This window comes from Tigriopus californicus, chromosome 9 (assembly GCF_007210705.1).
Source record: "Tigriopus californicus strain San Diego chromosome 9, Tcal_SD_v2.1, whole genome shotgun sequence".
Classification (NCBI taxonomy): domain Eukaryota; kingdom Metazoa; phylum Arthropoda; class Copepoda; order Harpacticoida; family Harpacticidae; genus Tigriopus; species Tigriopus californicus.
In genome coordinates, this window is record NC_081448.1 from 10,945,814 (window position 1) to 10,967,708 (window position 21,895).

General features: G+C 42.9%; 2 protein-coding genes across 2 annotated transcripts in view; both read left to right on the top strand.

The window, feature by feature from the left end:
- The first annotated feature begins 1,654 nt into the window (after positions 1 to 1,654).
- On the top strand, positions 1,655 to 12,068 carry LOC131887157 (sodium- and chloride-dependent GABA transporter 2-like). The gene is made up of 12 exons (XM_059235690.1): positions 1,655 to 2,014; positions 2,135 to 2,311; positions 2,398 to 2,617; positions 2,736 to 2,999; positions 3,117 to 3,231; positions 3,296 to 3,667; positions 3,733 to 3,826; positions 3,899 to 4,021; positions 10,298 to 10,471; positions 10,549 to 10,731; positions 10,799 to 10,966; positions 11,270 to 12,068. Exons 2-12 carry the CDS (start codon positions 2,156 to 2,158, stop codon positions 11,435 to 11,437), a joined length of 2,037 nt encoding a protein of 678 aa, XP_059091673.1. The 5' UTR covers positions 1,655 to 2,014; positions 2,135 to 2,155; the 3' UTR covers positions 11,438 to 12,068.
- A 1,286-nt stretch (positions 12,069 to 13,354) lies between these two features.
- The window catches only part of LOC131886733 (uncharacterized), a 16,830-nt gene continuing 8,289 nt past the window's right edge, over positions 13,355 to 21,895 (top strand). The window contains exons 1-9 of the mRNA XM_059235133.1: positions 13,355 to 13,872; positions 15,347 to 15,676; positions 15,748 to 15,933; positions 15,995 to 16,356; positions 16,413 to 16,995; positions 18,498 to 18,824; positions 18,892 to 19,077; positions 19,134 to 19,498; positions 19,963 to 20,328. Of these exons, the coding sequence (XP_059091116.1) occupies positions 13,824 to 13,872; positions 15,347 to 15,676; positions 15,748 to 15,933; positions 15,995 to 16,356; positions 16,413 to 16,995; positions 18,498 to 18,824; positions 18,892 to 19,077; positions 19,134 to 19,498; positions 19,963 to 20,328 (2,754 nt within the window). The 5' untranslated portion in view covers positions 13,355 to 13,823. The remainder of the gene's footprint in view (positions 13,873 to 15,346; positions 15,677 to 15,747; positions 15,934 to 15,994; positions 16,357 to 16,412; positions 16,996 to 18,497; positions 18,825 to 18,891; positions 19,078 to 19,133; positions 19,499 to 19,962; positions 20,329 to 21,895) is intronic.

Here is a 21,895-nt window from a genome sequence, read left to right on the forward strand (position 1 = left end):
TATGTTCTAAAGTACGATCTTTTCTCGATCTAAGATTCACTCCTTCGCTTCGAAGAATTGGAATTAGGTTAGTCAACACAATGAAGGCCTCTTTTCTTCTTTCCCAGAGTCCTTCATGACTAAGTTAGATAAGGTTTGAAACCTTCCATTTTGAACTCCTGGGTGACGAGTGATGTTTCCCGTTGCGGTATTGGGACATATAGGCAAAAGCTGGTACTAGCAAACAAACTTGCCTGCCAATATCAGTGATACAAAATTAACGTTTTAACGTAACTGGTTTTAACGAAGCTGGCCTTTCCTCATATAGCAATGTGAAACAAGGGTCAGCATCTAAAAAACGTGCTCGAAGCCCCAAACATTACTTTCTGGTACCAGCAAGCAAACGAACCTGCCAGAGCTTGTCTAAACGTCCCGTACATAGTTGTCGCAATAAAAGCCATTTCGAAACACACAACTCCTTGAAATAGTCGATACGTGTTTGTAAAGGATTTTTAGACCTCTTGTTTTGTCCCGTAAAATATGTTTTTTCAGCAAATATGCCTTTCCTTTGTTCAGCAAGAACTCGATATTTAACTCGACATACAATTTTTACTGTGAAGATCACTCATGCATCAAAAAGACAAGAGAGAGTATAGTTATTTACATGCTCAAGGAAAGAAGGGGAAATAAAAAAACGAAAAAAGATAAAGAAAATATAAATATAAAGGGTTTCTAATTCCCAATTAGTAGGAATCTAGGTGTGTGAAAAGTAAGTAAAACACACCCTTGATTTTTCATTTCAATCAGTTCTCGAGATGTTCACCCTTTATGTAATATCTCGAGCTACTGATGAGAGCAAATTGACGTCATCGTTTCTGAGCCCTTTTGTGAGCTTCTTGTGATGCTGAACCAGATTCGATCCAGAATTCACCACTTGGGCCTATTTGGGGGCGTATCCAAAGGAGAGCATAAAAGAGAAGGAGAGACTTTTGAGTCTTTTGGGGGACAGGCCGTGTTCCAACGTGGTCCAATGCAGAATGCCTTGTTTGAGAAGGAATGCACTTTGGGTTAAATTTCCTACGACGTAGTAGTCCTGCCTTGCTCCTCGATCCCTACTTTTGCTGACAAGTCCCAAGAAATACTTTTGGATCAGTTTACGTAGATTCAAAGTTCAATTGTCCGACCTTAATAACTGAATTGATTCATCGTGTCTCTCCTATACTTTCAATCAAGTTCGGTCAACCAACTGATTAGCTCGACGGGATGGCTTAATGGACCGACATTATTTATTAATAGAAATCGACATAAAACTGTTGTGTCCTCCCTTGTGTGCATATCGAACAATGGTGCCTAGGTTGGTCGAGAAGTCTCAAGAATGGACCAAAACCCATAACTCTTGGTTGGAGAACCACGAGGTTAACTGACTTGGAGGGAGCGTTTCACTCCTCCTGAGTCTGGGTTGTGTCCCCACCTTTTTGTTCCTCCCTCTCTCCTCTTTTGTACTGAGTGTTCCAAGGCGTGCTCGAGCACGCGCTATGAATGATGAGGCCACGTGTAGAGGTGCACTGTGCATCATCGCCTTTGGGAGAAAGCCCCTCGCTCTTGGTCTGTCTATGCCTCTTGTGACTGGCAAGACTTTGGGGATCTCTCGTCGTTATTGGAGGTTATTGACTATACTTCTCTCTCCCTCTCTCTACTCTGGACAGGATTTTGGAACGTAGTAAGGCCCGCGAACACAAAACGCGTGAGAGCCAAGATTGCTGGCTGAAGTTCTGTCTCATTCAGATCGAGAGTAGTGAACACACCTTCTTTGCATCTAGGGGTAAAAGACCTGGCATGTGTGGTAAAGTTTATCAGTTCCGAGATTTTTAGCAACCAACATCTTGGAAAATATACCACAAGTGATCTTTACCAAGCATAAGTCAGCATCACATGGCTTATCAATCGAATCAAGACTCACTCTGAATTCATCCTTTTTCAGTGGGCTTGCTCGCCTGGCCCACGTGAAGTCTCTCGCTCAGCAGAAAGTAATAAGGTAAGAGGCCAGACACTTCTTGGCTGACGAAATCCAAGAGACATGCACTACAAGTCCCGTGCTCGGATAACAATTTGTAAGACGCAATACAAGAACCAACCTCTAAGGCCTTTTTTGTAGGGATGCCCATTCAATCATAAGATGCATAGGAAAATCCAGCGAAGTCTCTCAGGATCGGGATCCTCGGCCATGGGCGTGAAAAACGGTACCACCTCGGCACAGTCGATTCGACTTCGAAGTGGAAGTGCTGGGCATCAAAGGGTGGCCAACGAAGAGGATGAAAATCATGCTATTCAAGTAAACTTGATTTATTTTTTTCTGAGTGTCTTGTTTGCCTGCGCAAATGCTATCAATCAATGTTTTCGATCGATCTCCGCTTCCAGTTTTCTGCCAATCCGATCATTATCGATCCGGCGGATATCAAGATTGAAGAGACTCCACCTCCCGAAGACGACTTGAACGCGGAAGAAACCTTCGACTTTGAAGACGATGAGCGTGGAGGTTGGGGCAATAAATTGGACTTTCTGTTTTCGTGCATCTCGGTCAGTGTTGGCTTGGGCAACGTTTGGCGATTCCCATACTTATGCTACAAGAATGGGGGAGGTAATCAAAGTGTTCATTATGCTCCTATGCTCGAGCGCTTACTTCATTATGGTGAACCAATTTGGCACTTTGATGAGTTCTTTCATGTACATATTTGATTAATTTAAGTTCTTTTCAGGCACGTTTCTCCTGATCTATTTCATCGCCATGTTTGCTTGTGGAATTCCCATTTTCTTTCAAGAGGTGGCAGCGGGTCAATATTTGGGTTCAGGGGGTTCCACTCTGGTTGGGCAATTTGTTCCGATCCTTAAAGGAGTTGGATATGCCACAATGACGATCGTTTTCTTCTTGGACATATACTACTGCATCATCATTGCTTGGACCCTGTTCTATCTAATCAATAGCTTTGTTTCCATTCCTGACTTGCCTTGGGGAAGTTGTGGTAAGTTTAGTTGGGCCTCATCTGAGGTCGAGGCCTCCTCGTGTGGGAATGTAAGGTCCTTTGAGGGTGGTCACGTATCGTGCATTACTCAAAGTTAACTTCCCATCTCTCCACCAGGGAATTGGTGGAATAGTGACCGATGCTTTGATCCCGAACATGACAACCCTATTTACCCAAACGGAACACGAGTAATGTTGAACATGACAAAATCACCCGTCGAAGAGTACTGGGAGTAAGTTGGGGGGGTCAACTATATTCAAGAGCTGCCTCATTGACGATTCTTCTCTAATTTCCAGTCGTCGAGTTTTGAGGATCACTGACAGCATGGAAGATCTCGGCGGCTTGAATTGGGAATTGTTAGGCACTCTGTTGCTTGGATGGATCATTGTCTATCTCATCATCTGTCGGGGTCTCCATTCATCGGGGAAGATCATCTGGTTCACGGCCTTGTTCCCCTATTTCGTGATGAGCATTCTATTGCTACGTTCGGTGACCTTGCCCGGTGCCGCCGTTGGTCTTTGGCGTTACATAACTCCTGATTGGTCCAAGTTGTCTGACTCCGAGACTTGGATCGACAGCGCCACTCAGATCTTCTTTGCCTACAGCATTGGAACTGGGGCCCTTCCTGCCCTGGGATCGTACAACAAGTTCCATCACAATTGCGTCAAGTAAGCAGTTCTGTTTTGCTAGTCGCCAATCAACCACACCTCAACGTGTTTTTTATGCCTTCCAGAGATGCTATCATAACATGTTTCGTCAACACGGGAACATGTCTCTTCGCTGGATGTGTGACCTTCTCGATTTTGGGTCACATGGCTCATAACCAAGTACGGACTAGTTGATTTAGCATCATAAGTGAGGTACAAAAGCTGTTCTCACAATCGGCCATGTTATTTCAGGGTGTCAACATTGAGGACGTGGTCAATTCAGGTCCAGGGTTGGTCTTTATCACATACCCGGAAGTTGTCCTCAAATTGCCTGGAGGTCCAATCTGGGCTGTGACGTTTTTCGTCATGTTAGTGGTAAGTCCAAAGTGTATGACATTGAAGCGCTATTTGGTTTCTTGGACTAAAAAAGAGAGATAGTTTCTAAAGTGGGAAAATGTTTTATCAAGCGGTTGTAATTTTATAATTGGTCAATTTTACAAGTTATTCGTTTGTGTTCATCTTCAATTCAGCTTTGACTAGATTTACCTCCCTACACACAGCTGATTGACTACTTCTCCTGCTCTGCAGCTTCGATGGGACACACGAGGTCCTCGAAGTCCAACTCGTCCGTTTTGAATTTGCGTCGTCTCAAGGAGAACTGGCTTCTTTTGACGGGCTTGACCTTGGCCGTGGGCGTCAGTTCTTGCGTGTGGGGCCCGTCGTCAAAATCGCGCTTCTCTTGCATGGTCTCTCGGCCCACAAGGTCGCGGAAATGCAAACTCAGGTGTCTCCTTAGGAGGGTTTTACTCCCGGGGATCGAGAGCAAGGAGGCCAAAAGCTCCGCTCCAAAGCGAGGCTCGTAGATGAGCAACCCACCGTGAACCCCGGAGCCGCGGAGGTTGGGTGCATACTCGGAGAGATCAACATGACGCAACCATTCCATAACGCGATGATTGGTCCAAAGCGAAACCTCAATGGGCAATGAGCTTCGGTCGCGTTCCTCTGGGGAAGCTCGCCGCTTCAGACAGGAGGGCTCGAAATTGTTCTGTCGCAATACTTGGATCCCGCGCTTCAATGAGAGATGATGGAGAAGGTTGGTCACTTTCAATTGGAAGAGGTCGTCAACGGTGAGTAGGTTCAACACCCGCCCGTCAATTCTGGCCTCCAAAAACGCATCTTTGTACTGGGGCAAACCCACGTCGTCCAGCCAACGAACCACCCATTGGTGGTCAAGTCGACCCGGGAGATCTTCAATGGTTCCTGGCTCTTGTTTGGCTTGAAGAGCCAAGAGGATCTTCTTTCGGTGAAGCACACTCTTGATGCCAAACTTGGCCTCCAAATCGTGGCTACTCAAAGCCAAAAGTTGTTCTCCGATCTTAATGTGCTTTCGAATCTCAGCATTGTACATATACAGGCCCAAGTTGTCCAACCAAGAGCAGATGGTGTCCACTTTCCACTGCCTAAATGGGAGATTGGGATCCGGGTAGGAGACGTTATTCGTATTGGTCATCCAGCTGGCAAATCTGGATCCGGCACTGGCTCGAAATCCCCCTCGCTTCAAGGAATCGGTGCCCTCGTCCTTCTTCTTGTCGTCGTGAAGTGTTCCAGAATTGGCTCTTCTCATCCGTCCAAGGATCTTCTTCAAGCCTTTGGGCTTGGTGGCGATTGGAGCTCGATTCCCTGGCGAATTAGGACTAGTATACTGGGTTAGGGTTCGTTCCACGCTCTGGTGTCTTGCCGCTCTGGGGACGGTGTTGGCGCCATTCTGAACGAGACTGGGCGCCGATCCAGAGTGATTTCCATGGATCTTCTTATCAAACCAACTGTCGTCCGTCTCGTCTGGACTGAAATGGGTTTCCAAAGGCACGGAGGTGATCAATCTGTCATCCCTGCGTTTGGACCTTCTCGGCATGGTGCCAAAGGTTTGTAGGGTGTTGTTGTTGTTGTTGCTCTTAGAAGATGGAGGACAAACCAATGGGAAAGCTTTTCCGGAAGGAGGTAGCGTCATAATTGTGTCTACAACTTGGTGTGAATGACTTGAGTCCTCAGGGAGATGCAAGACCTTCGTCAATTTCTTCTTCAGCTCGGAGTTCTCTTTCTCCACTGCGGCTTGTTTCAGTTTCAAGGAGGATATTTCAGACATTAGCTCCAGCTTCTTCGTCTCCAAGGAAGATCTGGTCAGCATTTCTCGTTGCAAAACATCCTCAGTCTTTCTCAGAACGTCCTTCTTGTCGTCTAAATTCTTTTCCAAGTCCGATATTTTGTCCGTCTGACTCTCCAATTGATCAGAGAGCAAAGCAACCTGGAAGGAAATGTCCTAGTAGAATCAATGACCATGGCGAACACTATTCATTCCCACATCCCTCACTCATGGAAAAGGCATTTCCATACCCGCCCATGAATTATTCGTGTTTCTTTATACTGTATCCCATATATTCATGTAATGTAGGTACTGTACTGTACATCACTCATCTTTTACTACTTGAGCCGATCAGTTGTTCGGCACTCAGTGACCTTGTAACTAGACAAGATTTGTCTAGTGTGGATGGGGCGAACTGACTGACCATTTTCGAAAAAGTTTCCCCATTGTTCTCGCTCGTTCGCCTCTCTTGGGCCTATGCGACTCGTACTAGTCTTAGAAAGAACGAGCGATACGTTCCAAATGAAAACTGTCCTTCATTCATTTTACCACTAGTACGGTCCCCTTGAGAGCAGGGTTCGCTTTCTGAAGTGCACCGTTAATGTCTTTTCTACCCTGCCAATATGCTTTTTCCTTCCTTCGTTTTGCCTTGACTCAATGCAAGTGGGTCTCTGCAGAAGCATCAATAATGACAGGACCAATAGCTCAATGCTATCGTTGGACACATCATATGTAATGGACCGGGATGAAGGACGGACGCGGCGAACACCTCGTTTAAAGATGTGCCTGAGGTCAAGCCTGACCTTGACTACAGAGGTAAAAGGCTAAAGAGGAGGCTGGCCTGACCTTGTCTGACGTCGGTTCGATTTCTGTTGATGTTGGAGAGAGAGCTAACGGATGTGTCTTTGAGCTTTCCGACATGAACACGATGAATTGAAACCGTTTACACTTCGACGGCCGATGAAGTCATCATCAATGAATATTATGACAATTGGCATCGGCAGTCGAAAATACGGAGACTTCTGTTATCGACTTACTTGCAAGTTGAGCGAATCTTTATCTCCTTCAAGTTGAAGAAGTCTCTCTTCTAGCCCTGGGACCGTCTGGACAGGATAATTAGTCGAAGACCGATTGCTTCGACATGACCAGTTGGAACAGCAGCCGTGATGAGAGCGGGAACAACATGATCCCGAGTCATAGGGGATCAATGCCATTGAAGACGACCCCGGACCACCTCCACCACTGTGACGACAGCCACATCGATTGTGACTGAAACCAAGAGGCTCAATTTTGAGCGCAATTGGAATTGGAAATTTATTCACTCCGTACCTGGCACAAGACGAAAGATCATTGCCCAAGGAATCCGCTCCCGAGTCATCGTCTTCTTCTAAGTATGCCCGATTGTGAACTGACTTCATTGGGGATCGGAAATCGCGAGGGTGTGATGAAAAATCTTTGAAGTCTCTTCGATTCGGCGATTGAACCCTTCGCCTCAAAGAGGCGGGATTCGTTGGAGGAAGACGTCGAGTAGCCTGATGATGATGATGTTGGGGATGGAGATGAGCTGCATCTCCATATCCATGGTGCGCATGGTGCATGCCCATTTGGCTATTATTGCCGATGGGAGACGGAGATTTGTATCTGAAAGTAGGGGATTAGTTTCAAGTTTTGAGGGCACATGATATGTGCTTTCGAGCTGAACTCGTACCTCATACTGGAACTACTACTATGACCATTGGTACTAATGGGAGAGTGAAGTCTTGGAGGAAGAGGCGGGGGAGCCTGGGATTGTAACAAGTGATGATGATGGTGATGATGATGCGACGAGGGAGGGGCAGGTTTCCATCCATCTAAAGCCACGCCCGAAGGTGAGCTGTTGGTCTTTCTCGTCATACTGGAACTACTACTATGACCATTGGTACTAATGGGAGAGTGAAGTCTTGGAGGAAGAGGCGGGGGAACCTGAGATTGTAACAAGTGATGATGATGGTGATGATGATGTGACGAGGGAGGGGCAGGTTTCCATCCATCTAAAGCCACGCCCGAAGGTGAGCTGTTGGTCTTTCTCGTCATTCGATCGGTGCTTCCTTCTCGACTTCGGATCGTTGTATTGACTAAAGATTCAAGGAGCATCAGCTTTTGATCCAGATAGGAACAGAGACACCCTTTCATTCTTTTTTCTTACCGGAATCTAATATTCTGGGACTCAACATCAGTTCTCGACTTCTGCGATGAATCTTCTCTAGTTCGCGTTCACGTTCCCTGATTCGCTCTGGATCGATGGAACCGGTGAAACTCAACGACGCTGTGTTGACGGGAGATCCTAACGGAGCGCCTTGCGGCTCCCCTCGGGGTCTCTCACGTGAGCGACTTTTCCTTGAGTGTCTGGACATTCTATGGCAAAACAGTTTCGGGGTATAAAACATGAGGACCTCGAGAAGGCATTATTGAGAGAGCGAATCGATTTTTACCTTGACTTGTCCCGCTTATTGACTCGATCATCATTGATCATGCCGTTCCTCTGAGCAAATTGGAAATTGGAGTTGGTGAGATTCACGTAGGCTGGAGGTGGATAATTGGCAGGTCCCACGGGACTATCTGATCCACTGGCTTCATCCCGACTGCTGGACATCTCGCTGTTCTTGATTTCCATCTTGGGATCGCGCGAATCGATGGAGCTGTAATCCTCTTCATCAATATCACTGGACATGTCACAAGGTGGAGAAGGTCTCGGGTTCTCCACGACAAGAGTAAACGTATCCAGTATGAGGCTTGATCTTTGCACTTTTCGAAACGAAGAAGCGAAAGGAATCTCGCTCCAGTGAGTAAATATTTTCCTGCCTGCACATCCGTGATTTTCAAACGAGATTATGACTATGTGATCGTTTCATCGCCGCGGAGCAGGGAACATTGCTCTTGTTTTTTCAAGTTTTCTTTGGCGAATGCTTCTTGCTTCACATCAGGGGGTTGGCCTAAGTTTGGCTTGGCCCTTGGAAGAGCGGCAATGGCCTTTTTTTGCCTGCGTCTGGAATTATGAGGTGTTGAGAATCTAATGCATTGATTTGAATGGCAAAACTAGCCACCGAGCACCCAGTTCGTAATCTAAACACACTAACTTAATCTTGAAGAACTGTAACAAAGCAGCTCACTGTCCTAGTGGTTAACTTACTTGAAAGTTTTGTCAAGCAGAAATGGGAGGTAGCTGTGCCCCCAAATTGGTCCAAGTGAAAACTATGCTGTGGGATCCAACCGACTCGCCGGCCGAGGCATGACTAACTAACACCTATGCTGCCGAGAATCATTGGGTGAGTCCGGGGAAAAGAGCATTCATTGCTCCGCCTAGGAACGATCGTCAATGGACGGATGGATGGCGTGCAGTTAATTCAAATTTCCCCCTTCAGACCTCCTTTCGCACTACCCAAAGATTAGTGAGGAATCACTCTGAAACGAAGGGAAAATCACTTCAGGGAAGGTCGGAAGCAAATGTCGGGCTTGCCCAATGGCTTTAAAAATTGGGCGATGTGCCAAGGCACTCACTTGAGCACTGCTTTTGCTCTTCGGACATCGTTCAAGGGGAGAATGAAAGCTCAGGTTGTTGGAAGACCGCTGGCTGGCCACCCTGCGCGATTAGAATTGGAAAAAGAAAGGCTCAAGGAAAAAGACTTCTTGAGTTCTGATAAGGCTAGAAATTAATTTCATCGTCTTTCTGTTTGCCGTGGGATATGGGATGTAATGACTGCACAGAACTCGACCCACATGAATCGGTCCCAATCCCATTGACAACAATGGGGAATAGATTCATGATACCCATCCATCGGTGAGCACGAGGAGTAGGCATGTATTCTCTGCAGTCTCTCATCCGCATCAGAGTTTCAAGTTCCGAAACCTTCAACGTCTGTTCCTCGAAAGACCGACTCATTGTTGTCATTTTCTTTCGAGGGAGAGAAGAGGGTGACTTTCAATCATCCATGCATGTCACTGGATCACTGGCAGAATGGAGATCCACGATCTGACTCTCTACAATAATGTTGCTGGCTTGGCCGTCTTCCCCGACGAGTATGTCGATGAACATGGCTTTGTATCCGGTCCAAAAGTGGTGTAAGAGTATCTCTTTTTTCAGGTGGAAAGCAAGAAGGAAGAGAAGGGAAACGAAGGGGGTGGCTCAAGATTTGCGAGTGTACGTAGTACGTCTGTCCATGTCCATGATTAGGGATGGATGACGCTGAGGAGAGGAGGGAGAAAATTGTCAAAGCTTTTCACCCCTGCCAAGCCAAATAGGCACCTGAGATGAGTGAACTATAAAAAGACTTGGCGAAGCCAAAGTCATTCCAACTGGCGTCTATTTACGAGCTTGACCTAGTTGCTAGTGAAATTCGCATTATTGCTCCGTCCACACGAAGTCAAATAAATCCCCTAACATCTTCAAGCTATAGAGCTTAATCCAAATGTCAAATTCCTTCGATTCTGAAGACATTTTTATAGGTCGACAATTCAACCCGTTTCTTTTTTAGACAATTGGTATCGACAGCGAATTCTGTATCGTCGAGAGCCTGGTCACCGGTCTGGTGGACATGTTCCCCGAATATTTGAGGCCCAGAAGGCGTGCCTTTACTTCGTGTATTTGCCTTCTGCTCTTCTTTTTGGGCATGCCCATGGTCACCGAGGGTGGAGCCTTCATCTTCCAGGTAACTTCTGCAGTCCTAGGAAAATCTTCATAAATCTGGTTCTGGCCTGTCTTTAAGGTCTTGGTTTGATCTTCCAGCTCATGGATTTCTACAGTGCCAGTGGGATCCCGATCTTATGGTGCTGTTTCTTTCAAACCATTGCCATTGGGTGGATCTTTGGCGCTCAAAAGTTTGCCAACTGCGTGGAACAAATGACTGGTTACAAGCCTAGCATGTATTGGATCAGCTCATGGAGTGTCCTAGCACCAGCTGTGATGGGGGTAAAAAAGCGGCATTTTTTAAAGTTTATTTCTAATGATCATTTCTTAAAATCAACTCTTTCTTCAGACTATATTCCTATTCTACTGCTTCATGTGGCAACCGGTCAAATATGGAAAGGTGGAGTACCCCATGTACGCACACGTTTTTGGATTCCTCATGTCGGTGGCCTCGATGTTATGGATTCCTGGTTATGCCATTTACTATCTGCTTACTCAACGAGGCAGTTTTAAAGATGTAAGTGGGGACGTTTTCGTTCAGGAATTTTGGATAGTTTGCCAATTTCAGGTCCTTGGAAAATGATCAGCCATGTCGCTTGCCATGCTCAATGGCATCTGGCGATCCAAAATACTGAAAAATAGATTGATTTTACCAGTCTCAAATAGCGGTTTCAAAATATGCACTGGTGATCCTTTTGGTCCACTCAGAATCGTTAAATCATAAAACGGCACAGATGATAAAATGGGGAGAAAATGATTATACTCTTCTAATGAGTTTGTTCCCTTTCATCACCTAGTTCACGCCCATCTTCTTTTGCAGCGTTTGATCAAAGGAATCACTCCGGATATCAAATCTTCTCGCGTGAAGGCCCCGGCCAAGAACACATTACCCAAAGAGATTCAAATGTCCGAGTCTTCCGCGCGACTCCTCAAGAATGCTTCCTTCCTCACCAACAATACAAGCTCATTTGCCATCAATAATCCTTAACAGACAACCTCAGAATCATCATCCCCTTCAAACAATTTTTGTGCCAGACCTAGAGCAAGAAAGACAAAGGGAGAGAGAGAGAGGGAGGGAGAGATTGGGGAAAAGAAAAAGAGCGCATCCAGGTTGTACTCAATGCAGCGAAAGAGTTGACTGGCCCTAAAAAAAAAGTTGGCCCACCTGGCCCTTGTTTCATTGTGTTGTGAGCCTAATCTTGGGCAGGAAAAAAAGAAGCAGCCCAAAGGCAGATATTTGCTTTCAATTAGTATCTCCAAGAGCTCTGGAATTCATTGCTAATGCATTGTAAGCAACTCCAGAGCTTCAAATTGAGAAACTTAACAGACTAGGTCACTCACGTATATACATATATTAATGAATATATTTTGAGTTAGTGTTTTAGAGAGAATATTTTGTCAGCGTGTTCTTAACTCCTACCCTGTTTAGACCAACCAATGAAGTGACCTAATATTATATACCTAAAGTGCAACCCATACCAATAGCAACACACATCCCATCGTTGTAACGTTCCCCCTTGTGCTCATTGCTATCTATGTAGTCTAACGGTGTTGAACTTATATTGGCTGATCCTTGGTACGAAATAAATTTTGGCAAATTTAATGTTGCCAGAAGCAAAGATTTCCAGGGATTGTACGAAAAATTTGGACAATTTCTTTCACGATTGTGAAGTACAGAACCAAAGTTCTACAAAAAGCATTGATCAGATGACTGCCTTTTAATATAAATTACAACATACTCTATACATGACTTGAAGTTTACGAATCCGACCTCGCCAAGATCAAGGACGGCTCCAAAACCCCTGTCTAGGGTGGCTTTACACAAGGATGGAAAACCGAGATGGAATCCGGTTTGAGGATTGAAGTACGTAGGACTAGTGCTGGGGCGATATTTCGCTAGTAGACACGTCGAGTATCATTACTTGGGCTCGACTATTTTTTTTTATTTTTTTAAAATTAATTTTATTTTTTTGGAGGTTTTTGGTCAGGCAAAAAACTTCTCATAATCTCTAATTTTGATATAAAATGCATATGCGTGTGTAGGGGGGGGGATGGATTGGAGGGATCAAAAGTATGAAGCTTGACATTCATTACAATTGATTCTGAATTATTTGGTTGAGAAAAAGCTCAGACACTTTTGAAGATGAATTTTTCAAGATACCTTTCGCACCTCCTTTAACTACTGCATATTGCATTGTCCTAATCTTCTTGGTTTGTTGCAATATAGTGTATTTATAGTGCAATCAATATACATGCAATATTATCTTATTCTTACGTTATTCCTGCTCGCTCTTTTGGCAAAAGCTCAAGCTTTTCCTAAAAATGAAAATGGAACCTCAATACTTTACACGCAAAAGAGCAGATATAAAAACATTTGCACTTTAGCCCAGGTCTCTTCGCCCTGAGAGATAGCTAAAATAAAGCACTCAGAGGAACTATATTTGATCTAGAAACTTGCACGGTTTAGGGTATTAATTTGAAAGTCCAAATAAGAAGAAAACTTCAAGGCCTTTTGATTTCAAAGATTTTGAAAAAATGAAATATATTGAAACCTTTGGGTATTTTTTTTATAGTTTGGTTTGGTTTTTCTAACCGCTGCAGGGAATGTAATCCCCAGCAATATTAAAATTCTTATATCTTTGCGTTTGAGAATTTTTTTCCTGTGAAAATGAATGACTTAAGCTTTCAAAAAACATTTTTAGTGATTATTTGGCCCTTAAAACACTTTTTCCGAGCCTTAATTCATTACATTGATAAACAGGTATCCTTTGTGGTAAGGTCAAAAGCAGTAAGATAATTTAAAAGAAACGGTTCGTGAAGTGGACATCTGTCCACTTTTCTCATCAGGTTTCGACATCATGTCTGCCAAATAACCGCTTTCATGGCAATATTTGATTTGAAAAGACAGTACATTTGACATGGCCAAACACATAGTACAAAAAAGAGGAAAATGATCTTGTTCATCTCGGCTCATTTTTATCGCCAATTAGGCATGTGCAGTGTTTTGATGGTTGCGTCACTTTGTATTGATTTGCAGAATTCCGGCACATTCAAATACAATCGAATGCATCATGCAATATCCATCATTAATGTAGTCCGTATTGCAAACTTGTAAATCAGTTCAGCCCATCATTTCTAGCTTCTGCAATCGTGTTGCCTACTATCTTGGGAATCTTTCCACAATAATATTCAACATCGAGAATCTGATTGCGGTAGCTTCTGTGGGGTAAGGAGTACAAAGAGTTTAATTCGACCTTCTTATCATGTTACATAGGATGCGATAAAATCGCCAAGGCTCGTTAATGCAGATTTAGTCCTTGACAATCCCCCTCTGAAGCGATCAAGGCTCGTTCGATCTTGTTCAATTGATCAAAATGCAGGGCGAGGGCAAAAAACTCACCCAAATCGTCGCAGCTCTCTCTGGTAAGTCCAAAGCATATCAATCATTATCAAATTCATTGCTTTACTCATGTCACCTTTCAAAATATAATTAACCGAACTTAAACCCATTCTAATGCTTCGAATTTTTTTGTTCTTGTCCGAACAAAAACCTCTAAAAAGCCTTATAATTGACATTCATCATTTGACATCCCAACACATTTCTTTCACACAAACTTCGTATACTTTTCGACACTCGTGAAAATCTCAATCAGAATATAAGATCTCCAAAGCCCAAGGGTGCTTGCTTCCATAGCATACTTGTACAGGGTTTTGTCGCTTTGTTTTTTTTACTCATCCATACAACTGAGAAATATTCCTTGATGAAACATCCTTTCATTTCTGTTGCAAGATTTCAATTTCACTCCCTCAAAATTGCTATTTTCATTTCTTTGAATAATATAGAGTGGAATGATGAAGAGCTTGAAGCCTCTGACGAGGATTATAACAGGTAGTTAAGGTATAAGAGTGTGTAAACGGTAAATAGATATTTCGTAACATGAATTTGAAATAAAAATTGATATGGAAAACGAAGATTGTGCGTTTTGTTGCGTTTATGTTATAGGTTTGTTTTATCAGTGGTGGCAATTCATTTTTTTTCATCTTTCGGCGAGAATGAGGCAAGGCTTCCAGTAATCTATTTCTTAACCATTTTGTTACACATGATGATTTAATCGCACTAGAAAGATTTGCTGTGTGCAACTTATTAACTTCAGAAGCAAAAGAAAAATAATCTATCGAATCGTCTCTTATAGTTCTTAACGTATTGATGGGTCGCTTGTGAACAAATAGCGATGATGAGATGGGGAAAAATAATGAAACATTGGCTCATTAGTCTTATCATAATTGAGATAGAATGTGTCTTAGACATCGCCATTCTACGTTCTCTTTCATGTTTAAGAGCAATAAACAATGAGTGAACCTTTACATCAAAAATCATTTTTCTGACTTTGATAAGCAAACATTTTGCGTCCGGTTTGAAGCAGAATTCCTTCCCCTCTTACGATTTACAATTAAAGTACAAGCACGATGAAAAGGTTTACATCGACCAATTTTTCTATCACGTTAATGTATCATAACTTGGATACGTGGGTTTTTGTTTGAAATTGTTTGAAATGGTGGTTTCAATTTTCTATAGCATTTTACGAACTTCCAGTTCAAAATATTGAACTTATTTTTTTCCGACGTCCTTGCCACACTACTGGGAAAACAATCACCAGCACTCACGGGTTAACGATTTATAATTCCTATTTAACTTAAAGTTCATATGAAATCTGATGTGCCAACCAATTAGAGTTGGCGGGTCTGGGTGTCATTTGAATATCCAGATCCACCCATTCAAAATCAAATGAAGAGAAGGTATGCAGTTCCACAAAAGTGTGGTACGTATTGTAGACTGTACGTATTCCCCAACAAACCCTGCATGGCTTCTATAATATGTCTTCTCATCATGTTCCAGCAACCTTTGGCGCCCTGAGTCTCGGCTTGGCTCTTTCTTGGTCATCCCCTGCATTGCCCCACATCGTGGATTGCTTTCCAGAAGCTCATGAAGATGCCTATTGTGACTTCAATTTGAGCACCCAAGCGGGTAGCTGGATTGGAGCCCTGCTCACCATTGGGGCCTTGGTCTCCAGCTTCGTGACGGGGTTCCTGATGTCCAAGATTGGTCGGAAGTGGACCATGATTGGCATGGCTATTCCCTCTGTCATTGGTTGGGCTTTGCTTACCATGACACAACCCTTGGAATGGGGTTATGCATGGATCTTTTATGTGGGACGAATCCTTACAGGTAGACAGACGCCTTACAAAATGTATATCTACTACATACAGGGTAGCTTCAACTGTAAACACTATTTCAAGGCTTTGGTGGAGGAGCGTTTTCATTGGCATCGCCCATCTACATCTCCGAAATTGCTGAGCCTTCGATTCGTGGAGCTCTAGGATCTCTGATGCAATTGCAAGTCACATTCGGAGTGTTTTGGAACAATGGCTTGGGTGCATTGATTGCTTGGCCTATTCTCACTGGAGTTTGTATCATTTTTCCGAGTAAGTGATTGGTTTCATAACCTGGGCATTCCTTCAATTCATTCATGTGTCTTGTTTCCAGTTATCATGGCGGTTTTAATGTTCTTTATGCCGGAATCACCGTATTTCCTGCTTCTGAAAGGAAAAAATACGCAAGCAGCCAAAGCGCTCCAATGGCTTCGAGGGAAAGATTATGACATTGACACAGAACTGGAGGAGATTAAGCAGTCCCAAAGAGAGCAAGAGAACATTGGATCCGTTTCCCCTTGGGAGATCCTAACGACAGGGGTTTACTTGAAACCCACTATGATTATGTTGGGTCTCATGTTCTTTCAGCAGTTCTCCGGAATCAACGGGGTCCTTTTCAATCTCACTGACATCTTCATCAAGGCCAATTCCGGCATTGAGGCTGAATTGGGTGCCACCATTGTCGCTTTAGTTCAGGTAAAAGCTTATGTTCTTCTTCCCATTCATCAATTACTCATTCAGTTCATTTTTAGTTCTTGGCTACAGGAATCGCCGTCCTGATTGTGGAGAGATTTGGCCGAAAGACCTTGTTAATCGTATCAGATGCTTTGATGTGCATTTCCATCATCGCTTTGGGTATCTTCTTCTACTTCGATGAAAACAAAAGCTGCGACATATCCAGCGAAGATGTGACCAGCCAACCCATAGATTGTGACCCCAATGGTTTTGACCCTGATATGGTGACCTCCTTGGGATGGCTGCCATTGGTCTCTCTCATCGTGTACGTGTTTGCTTTCTCTATTGGTTATGGGCCCATTCCTTGGATGATGAATGGAGAGATCTTCTCCCTGGAGGCTAAGGGTTTTGGCTCATCTTTGGCCACAGCTTTTAATTGGTTGTGCGCATTTTTAGTCTCGAAATTCACCGTTGATATTCAAGCTGGCATCCAGCCTTCAGGGTCGTATTTCATGTACGGTGCCATCTGTGCTATTGGCACGGTCTTTGTGATCTTCTTGGTGCCCGAAACAAAGGGAAAAAGCGCGGATGAGATGAAAGAATATTATATGGGCAACAAAAAAGCTCGAAAGTCCATAGATTCAAAGATCAATGACTCATTATAACTCTTTCTTGCTGACATGATATTGTATACGTTGCAAATGTGATCTTAATAAACAAATATGCGTTTAACGGTTGTTGAAGCGATGTGCCAATCCTTAAAATGTTCCCTTACATTTTTATATGGGCATATGACGGTATGTTTGATAAAGATTAGTTCATAATTCAGCTCAGACGGAAGATCCATCATGACAATGAGCAACAAACCCCATCTCCCTTAAAGTACGATTGTACGTTGAAGTTAATGAAGTAGTCATAAATTATGCAATCTCTCAATGTTGGAATGTTGGGCCAATTCTGATCAAGAGGGTCGATTTAGGCTTGTGTTTGTAAAGAGTCCCAAGCTTCCGAATACAAATGATAAGATAATCTTCTAGCTAACTTCAGCGACCTAAGACGCCCCGCCCGATTTGTTTTCAAAGGGAATATTGCACATTCACGGTGTGGGGGGCTTTTAAAGTTTTAACCAGCGATCCTCAAGTAGTTCTAACATGAATCTTTATCAGGATTTGTCTACTTGAAGGTCAGTCTACCAGATAGTATGAGGATGAGTGAAACAATTCACAATTCTTCAAAGCCCAAGATTAAGGGCGAAATAGGTCTTTGCAATGATAAGTAGTTGTCATACTTGTAATTTTCTTCGCCCACCTTGATCATGGAGAACAACGAGTTCAGACCAAACCAGGCCTCGAAATGGCCTCAAATCCTCGCAGCAGTTTCCAGTGAGTTATTTGTCTTTGTTATGTCCCTTCCCATAACCCAGAGGTCTTAAAGTAACATGTCTTCTAACGAAACTCGCAACTTCGCGCAAGTGGCACCCTCTGTAATAAGTGTCTCCACACTTTGTGTTTAAAACCTTCATTTAACGAAAAGTAGTTTTTTTTTCTTTTCAATTCTTTTCATTCATTTTTCGACTTTTCATTCAATGAGAGTCGATATAGCTGATTTTTGTTCAAACTTTAACAACGTCTTTTCACACCGAATTTTGCAGTCCAAATTTTGGAGAAACTTGATGGGCTTTTTACAACGATTTGTGCATATCCTGAAGTAAAATCATTGAGCCAAAATGGTGAACAATTCACAAAGGGCAAAAACACTCCAAATTGTAAAAAGATCGTAAAAAGTGAAGAAAAAATGAACTTGCTTTTAGCACCACTAATAATCAGTTATTGAAAAGGAAACCTTGGTAGAAAAACGCTTTAAGGTTCTGATTAGCGAACCGAGCAGAATTAATGTAGTAAAGGTTCAATAACGCTCCATGGCTCAGCCTCAACTGTAGACTTGCTCATGGCATTTGCTAAAGTGCCAAGTAAAAATCCAATATTTTTTTTGATTGATCCAAGAAATGAGGGCCAAGGCCACAAATCCAATTTGAAATCATTGTTTGTTCTTCTTGGTTATCTCCTTGTTTTAAGTTGTAAATGATACAGGTCTGCCAATAAATGAAAAACATGATAAGTTGATTGACTTTTTTAATTAATCCAAACCATTTGCATTCGTAGCTACCATTGGTGCTTTTGGTCTGGGAGCGGGAATGGCCTGGACTTCGCCCACTTTGCCGAATTTGGTGAATTGTTCCAATCGAACTGAAGGTTGCACCTTCGATCAAGAGTTTTCCAAAGAGGAGGGGAGCTGGATTGGGTCCACCTACACGTTAGGTGCCATGGTTTCGGCCATTGTGACCGGATTTCTATTGGCTCGAATAGGCCGCAAATGGACTATGCTCGGAATGGCCATCCCTTTCATTCTTGGATGGTTGTTATTATGCATTTCTGTACCACTGACCTTAGACGAGGCCTATTGGTTTTACATTGGAAGAGCATTAGCAGGTCCAATATCATGCTATGGTCCCACGGAACATGGTTGCTAATGGGATCTTGCCATCTTTTCATACAGGATTTGGCGGGGGTTCGTTCTCTTTGGCCGCTCCTATCTACATTTCCGAGATCTCGGAAACTTCCATCCGTGGTGCCCTAGGGATATTGTTCCAGCTCTTCGTGACCTCGGGCAATGTGTTTGTCAATGCTGTGGGCAGTGCAGTGTCATGGGAAATTGTCACTGGCATTTGCATTGTATTTCCTGGTGAGGGCTGGAGTTGCTTGATCTATAACTTTCATTTGGGACGGTTTCCTTTGCAGTGTCCATGGCTATTCTGATGTTTTTCATGCCGGAAACACCGTATTTCTTACTCTCCAAGGGCAAAGTGGAGGCAGGCGAGAAATCGTTGCAATGGTTGAGGGGCAAGCAATTTGATATTCACGAGGAATTGGAAAAGCTGACGAGATCGGTCGAAGATCAAAAACTTCAGACCACCCTGGGCTTGGTTGAGATTGTGGGCAATATGACATACTTGAAGCCTCTGCTCATCATGTTGACGCTGCACTTTTTTCAACAATTTTGCGGCATCAACGTGATCGTTTTCTATTTGGCGGATATTTTCATCGACGCAGGACTAAATGTGGATAACAGCTTAGCCGCAGCTGCTGTTGTCTCTTGCACACAGGTGATAAAGAAAATATGCCAATTTATAGAAGAGAAATTCACTCGAAAAGTACAACATATTTATTTCATCAACTTGGATTGAACAGATTTCGAACTCTCTCAAGAATAGGAGAGCCCTAATTTGAGCTTGATTGAAATCAAAAATATAGATTTTTAAGTATGTAACACATATACAAATATGGGTCGTCAAGAATCAAAATGAAAAATGGTTACGAGTATTTCTTGGGCCGAATAGATTCATGGATGATCTATATGAATAGCTGGGAGATACTTGATAAGGGCTGGCCGACCACCTTTACGTGTCTTGTTTAAATATGAAGTTTGATATTCTTAGTTTTCGGTAATTATTACACAACTTAATGAATTTAACCCATGGAAATGCCCTTTTTTAATCAGGCAACTTTCTAGAAAGTAAACTTCGGCATATTTCAAAGCATTTCCATGTTCTCTGTTCTATTCCATCAGGTTATTGCTACCGGAGCAGCCATATTTGTGGTTGAGCGTCTTGGACGCCGGGTGCTCTTGATTTTCTCCAGTATCGTGATGGCCATTGCCATTTGCGCCTTGGGTGTCTACTTCCTCTTGAAAGAGAACAATTGCGATCAAGACAATCCGAATTGCCAAGATGGGGCCAATGAAAATATCCTGAACTCTCTTGGCTGGCTTCCATTGGTGTCCCTTATCATCTACAAGTTTGCATTTGCCGTGGGTTATGGACCTCTACCGTGGATGATGAACGGAGAGTTTTTCGCCTTGGAGGCCAAGCCCATTTCCTCCACGTGTTCCACGGTGTTCAACTGGCTGTGCGCATTCCTCGTGTCAAAATTCTCGGTAAATATTGAAAATGGGATCGGAACCTCGGGAATGTACTTCATGTTCTCAGCCGTGTGCTTGGTGGCCACGGTCTTCGTCCTATTCATCGTGCCTGAGACACGCGGCAAAAGCCCGGAGGAGATGCGGAGACACTTTGACAGGTCTGTCGAGAGGGAAAAATATGATCTTGTCAAAAATACCTCAATTAGTGAAATCTCATAATGTTTTGTACACATATAAAGTTGCCGACATCCGTTTCTTGCATCGCCTTGTATCTAGAGAGAGATGGTTCCTTAAGAAAAATGGCAATGATAGTTTTATAGATGGAAATGCAAATGTGATTGGATCTATGTTGAGCTTTCTGATTGGGCCTGAGGGAGGATCAAAGGAAGGCCAATTTTCTACGAAAAGGTAGCACGAAAGTACTTTTTGTGACATTTTCCTTGACTCGAGCTTGGTCAAATCTTCAAGCAGTGTGGAGTCGTTTTGGACAGTCTCACTTAACATTTGACATTGTCGGTAGTAAAGTCTGCTTGAGACCTAATGTCATCATCACCTATTGTAAGAAAATATCTTTTAATATCATCATAAGCAATGTTGTTTGAGGAGTAAATCAATTACATGAAGCACGGACTTCTAAAAATATGGACAGCGAACGAGCTTCCCGACAAATCGGCCTGCTTTGGTCATAGCCTCTCTGAGCCACTTTTCGAATCAAAGTAATAAAATAAGAAACGTAGATCTCTTCAATTAACGGTAGGTCAATTTTATATTAATTACATGCAAAGTCGATCGCTTCAAAGTTATGTTGTCAAAAGCTGTATTAGCTGACCAAGAACAGGCCGAAAATTCAAATTTTATGTAGTGTTTTCTACATAACTTTGAACATGTCTCCTGAGTTCCCTAAACATAGGTTTAGGCTCAAACTTGGCTGAGTTCCTCTATTCAACAAGATCTTGTGGTCGTATGAAGTGCTTATTTGGAATAAAATGAGCGGTTTAGGAGATAGGATATTTTTTGCTTCCGTTTGCAGTCCATATCTCTACTAGTCCGTGCATGAAGAAAAGGGAACTGAAAAATTCCGAGTGGTTTAGCTTTTATGAAACCTTTTTTGGTTGCATCAATATATAGGTTATCAATTTAGCAAGGTGTTTTGCATTTCATAGCTAGACCTTTCATTACATGATTTTTGAGGCAAAACAATGGCCGGGCACACTTTTGGCTAGTTTTTTTACAACCTTCTCTAACCTCTACAAGAATGTAATCCCCAATACTACTTAAACGAAAGGTTATACTTCGTCAACTTTTTTACCTATTTCTATTCATACGATATTTAATATGCCAACGAATTTCAGTTGTTGGAATGTAGAATATACATAGATGTATAGAATATATAGATATCCTTGAATATCAGAAATGCTATTTAAAAACTTGTCCAAGTCTGACTTGAAAGAAGCTACCGTATCAACATCATCTACGTACGCACTCTCTACGAATATTAGATCTAGAGGATAGCAAATTGAACAATCGAGGATCCCGAGAAAAAAAGGACTTGATGGTTTTAGTTATATTTATATATCGAAAA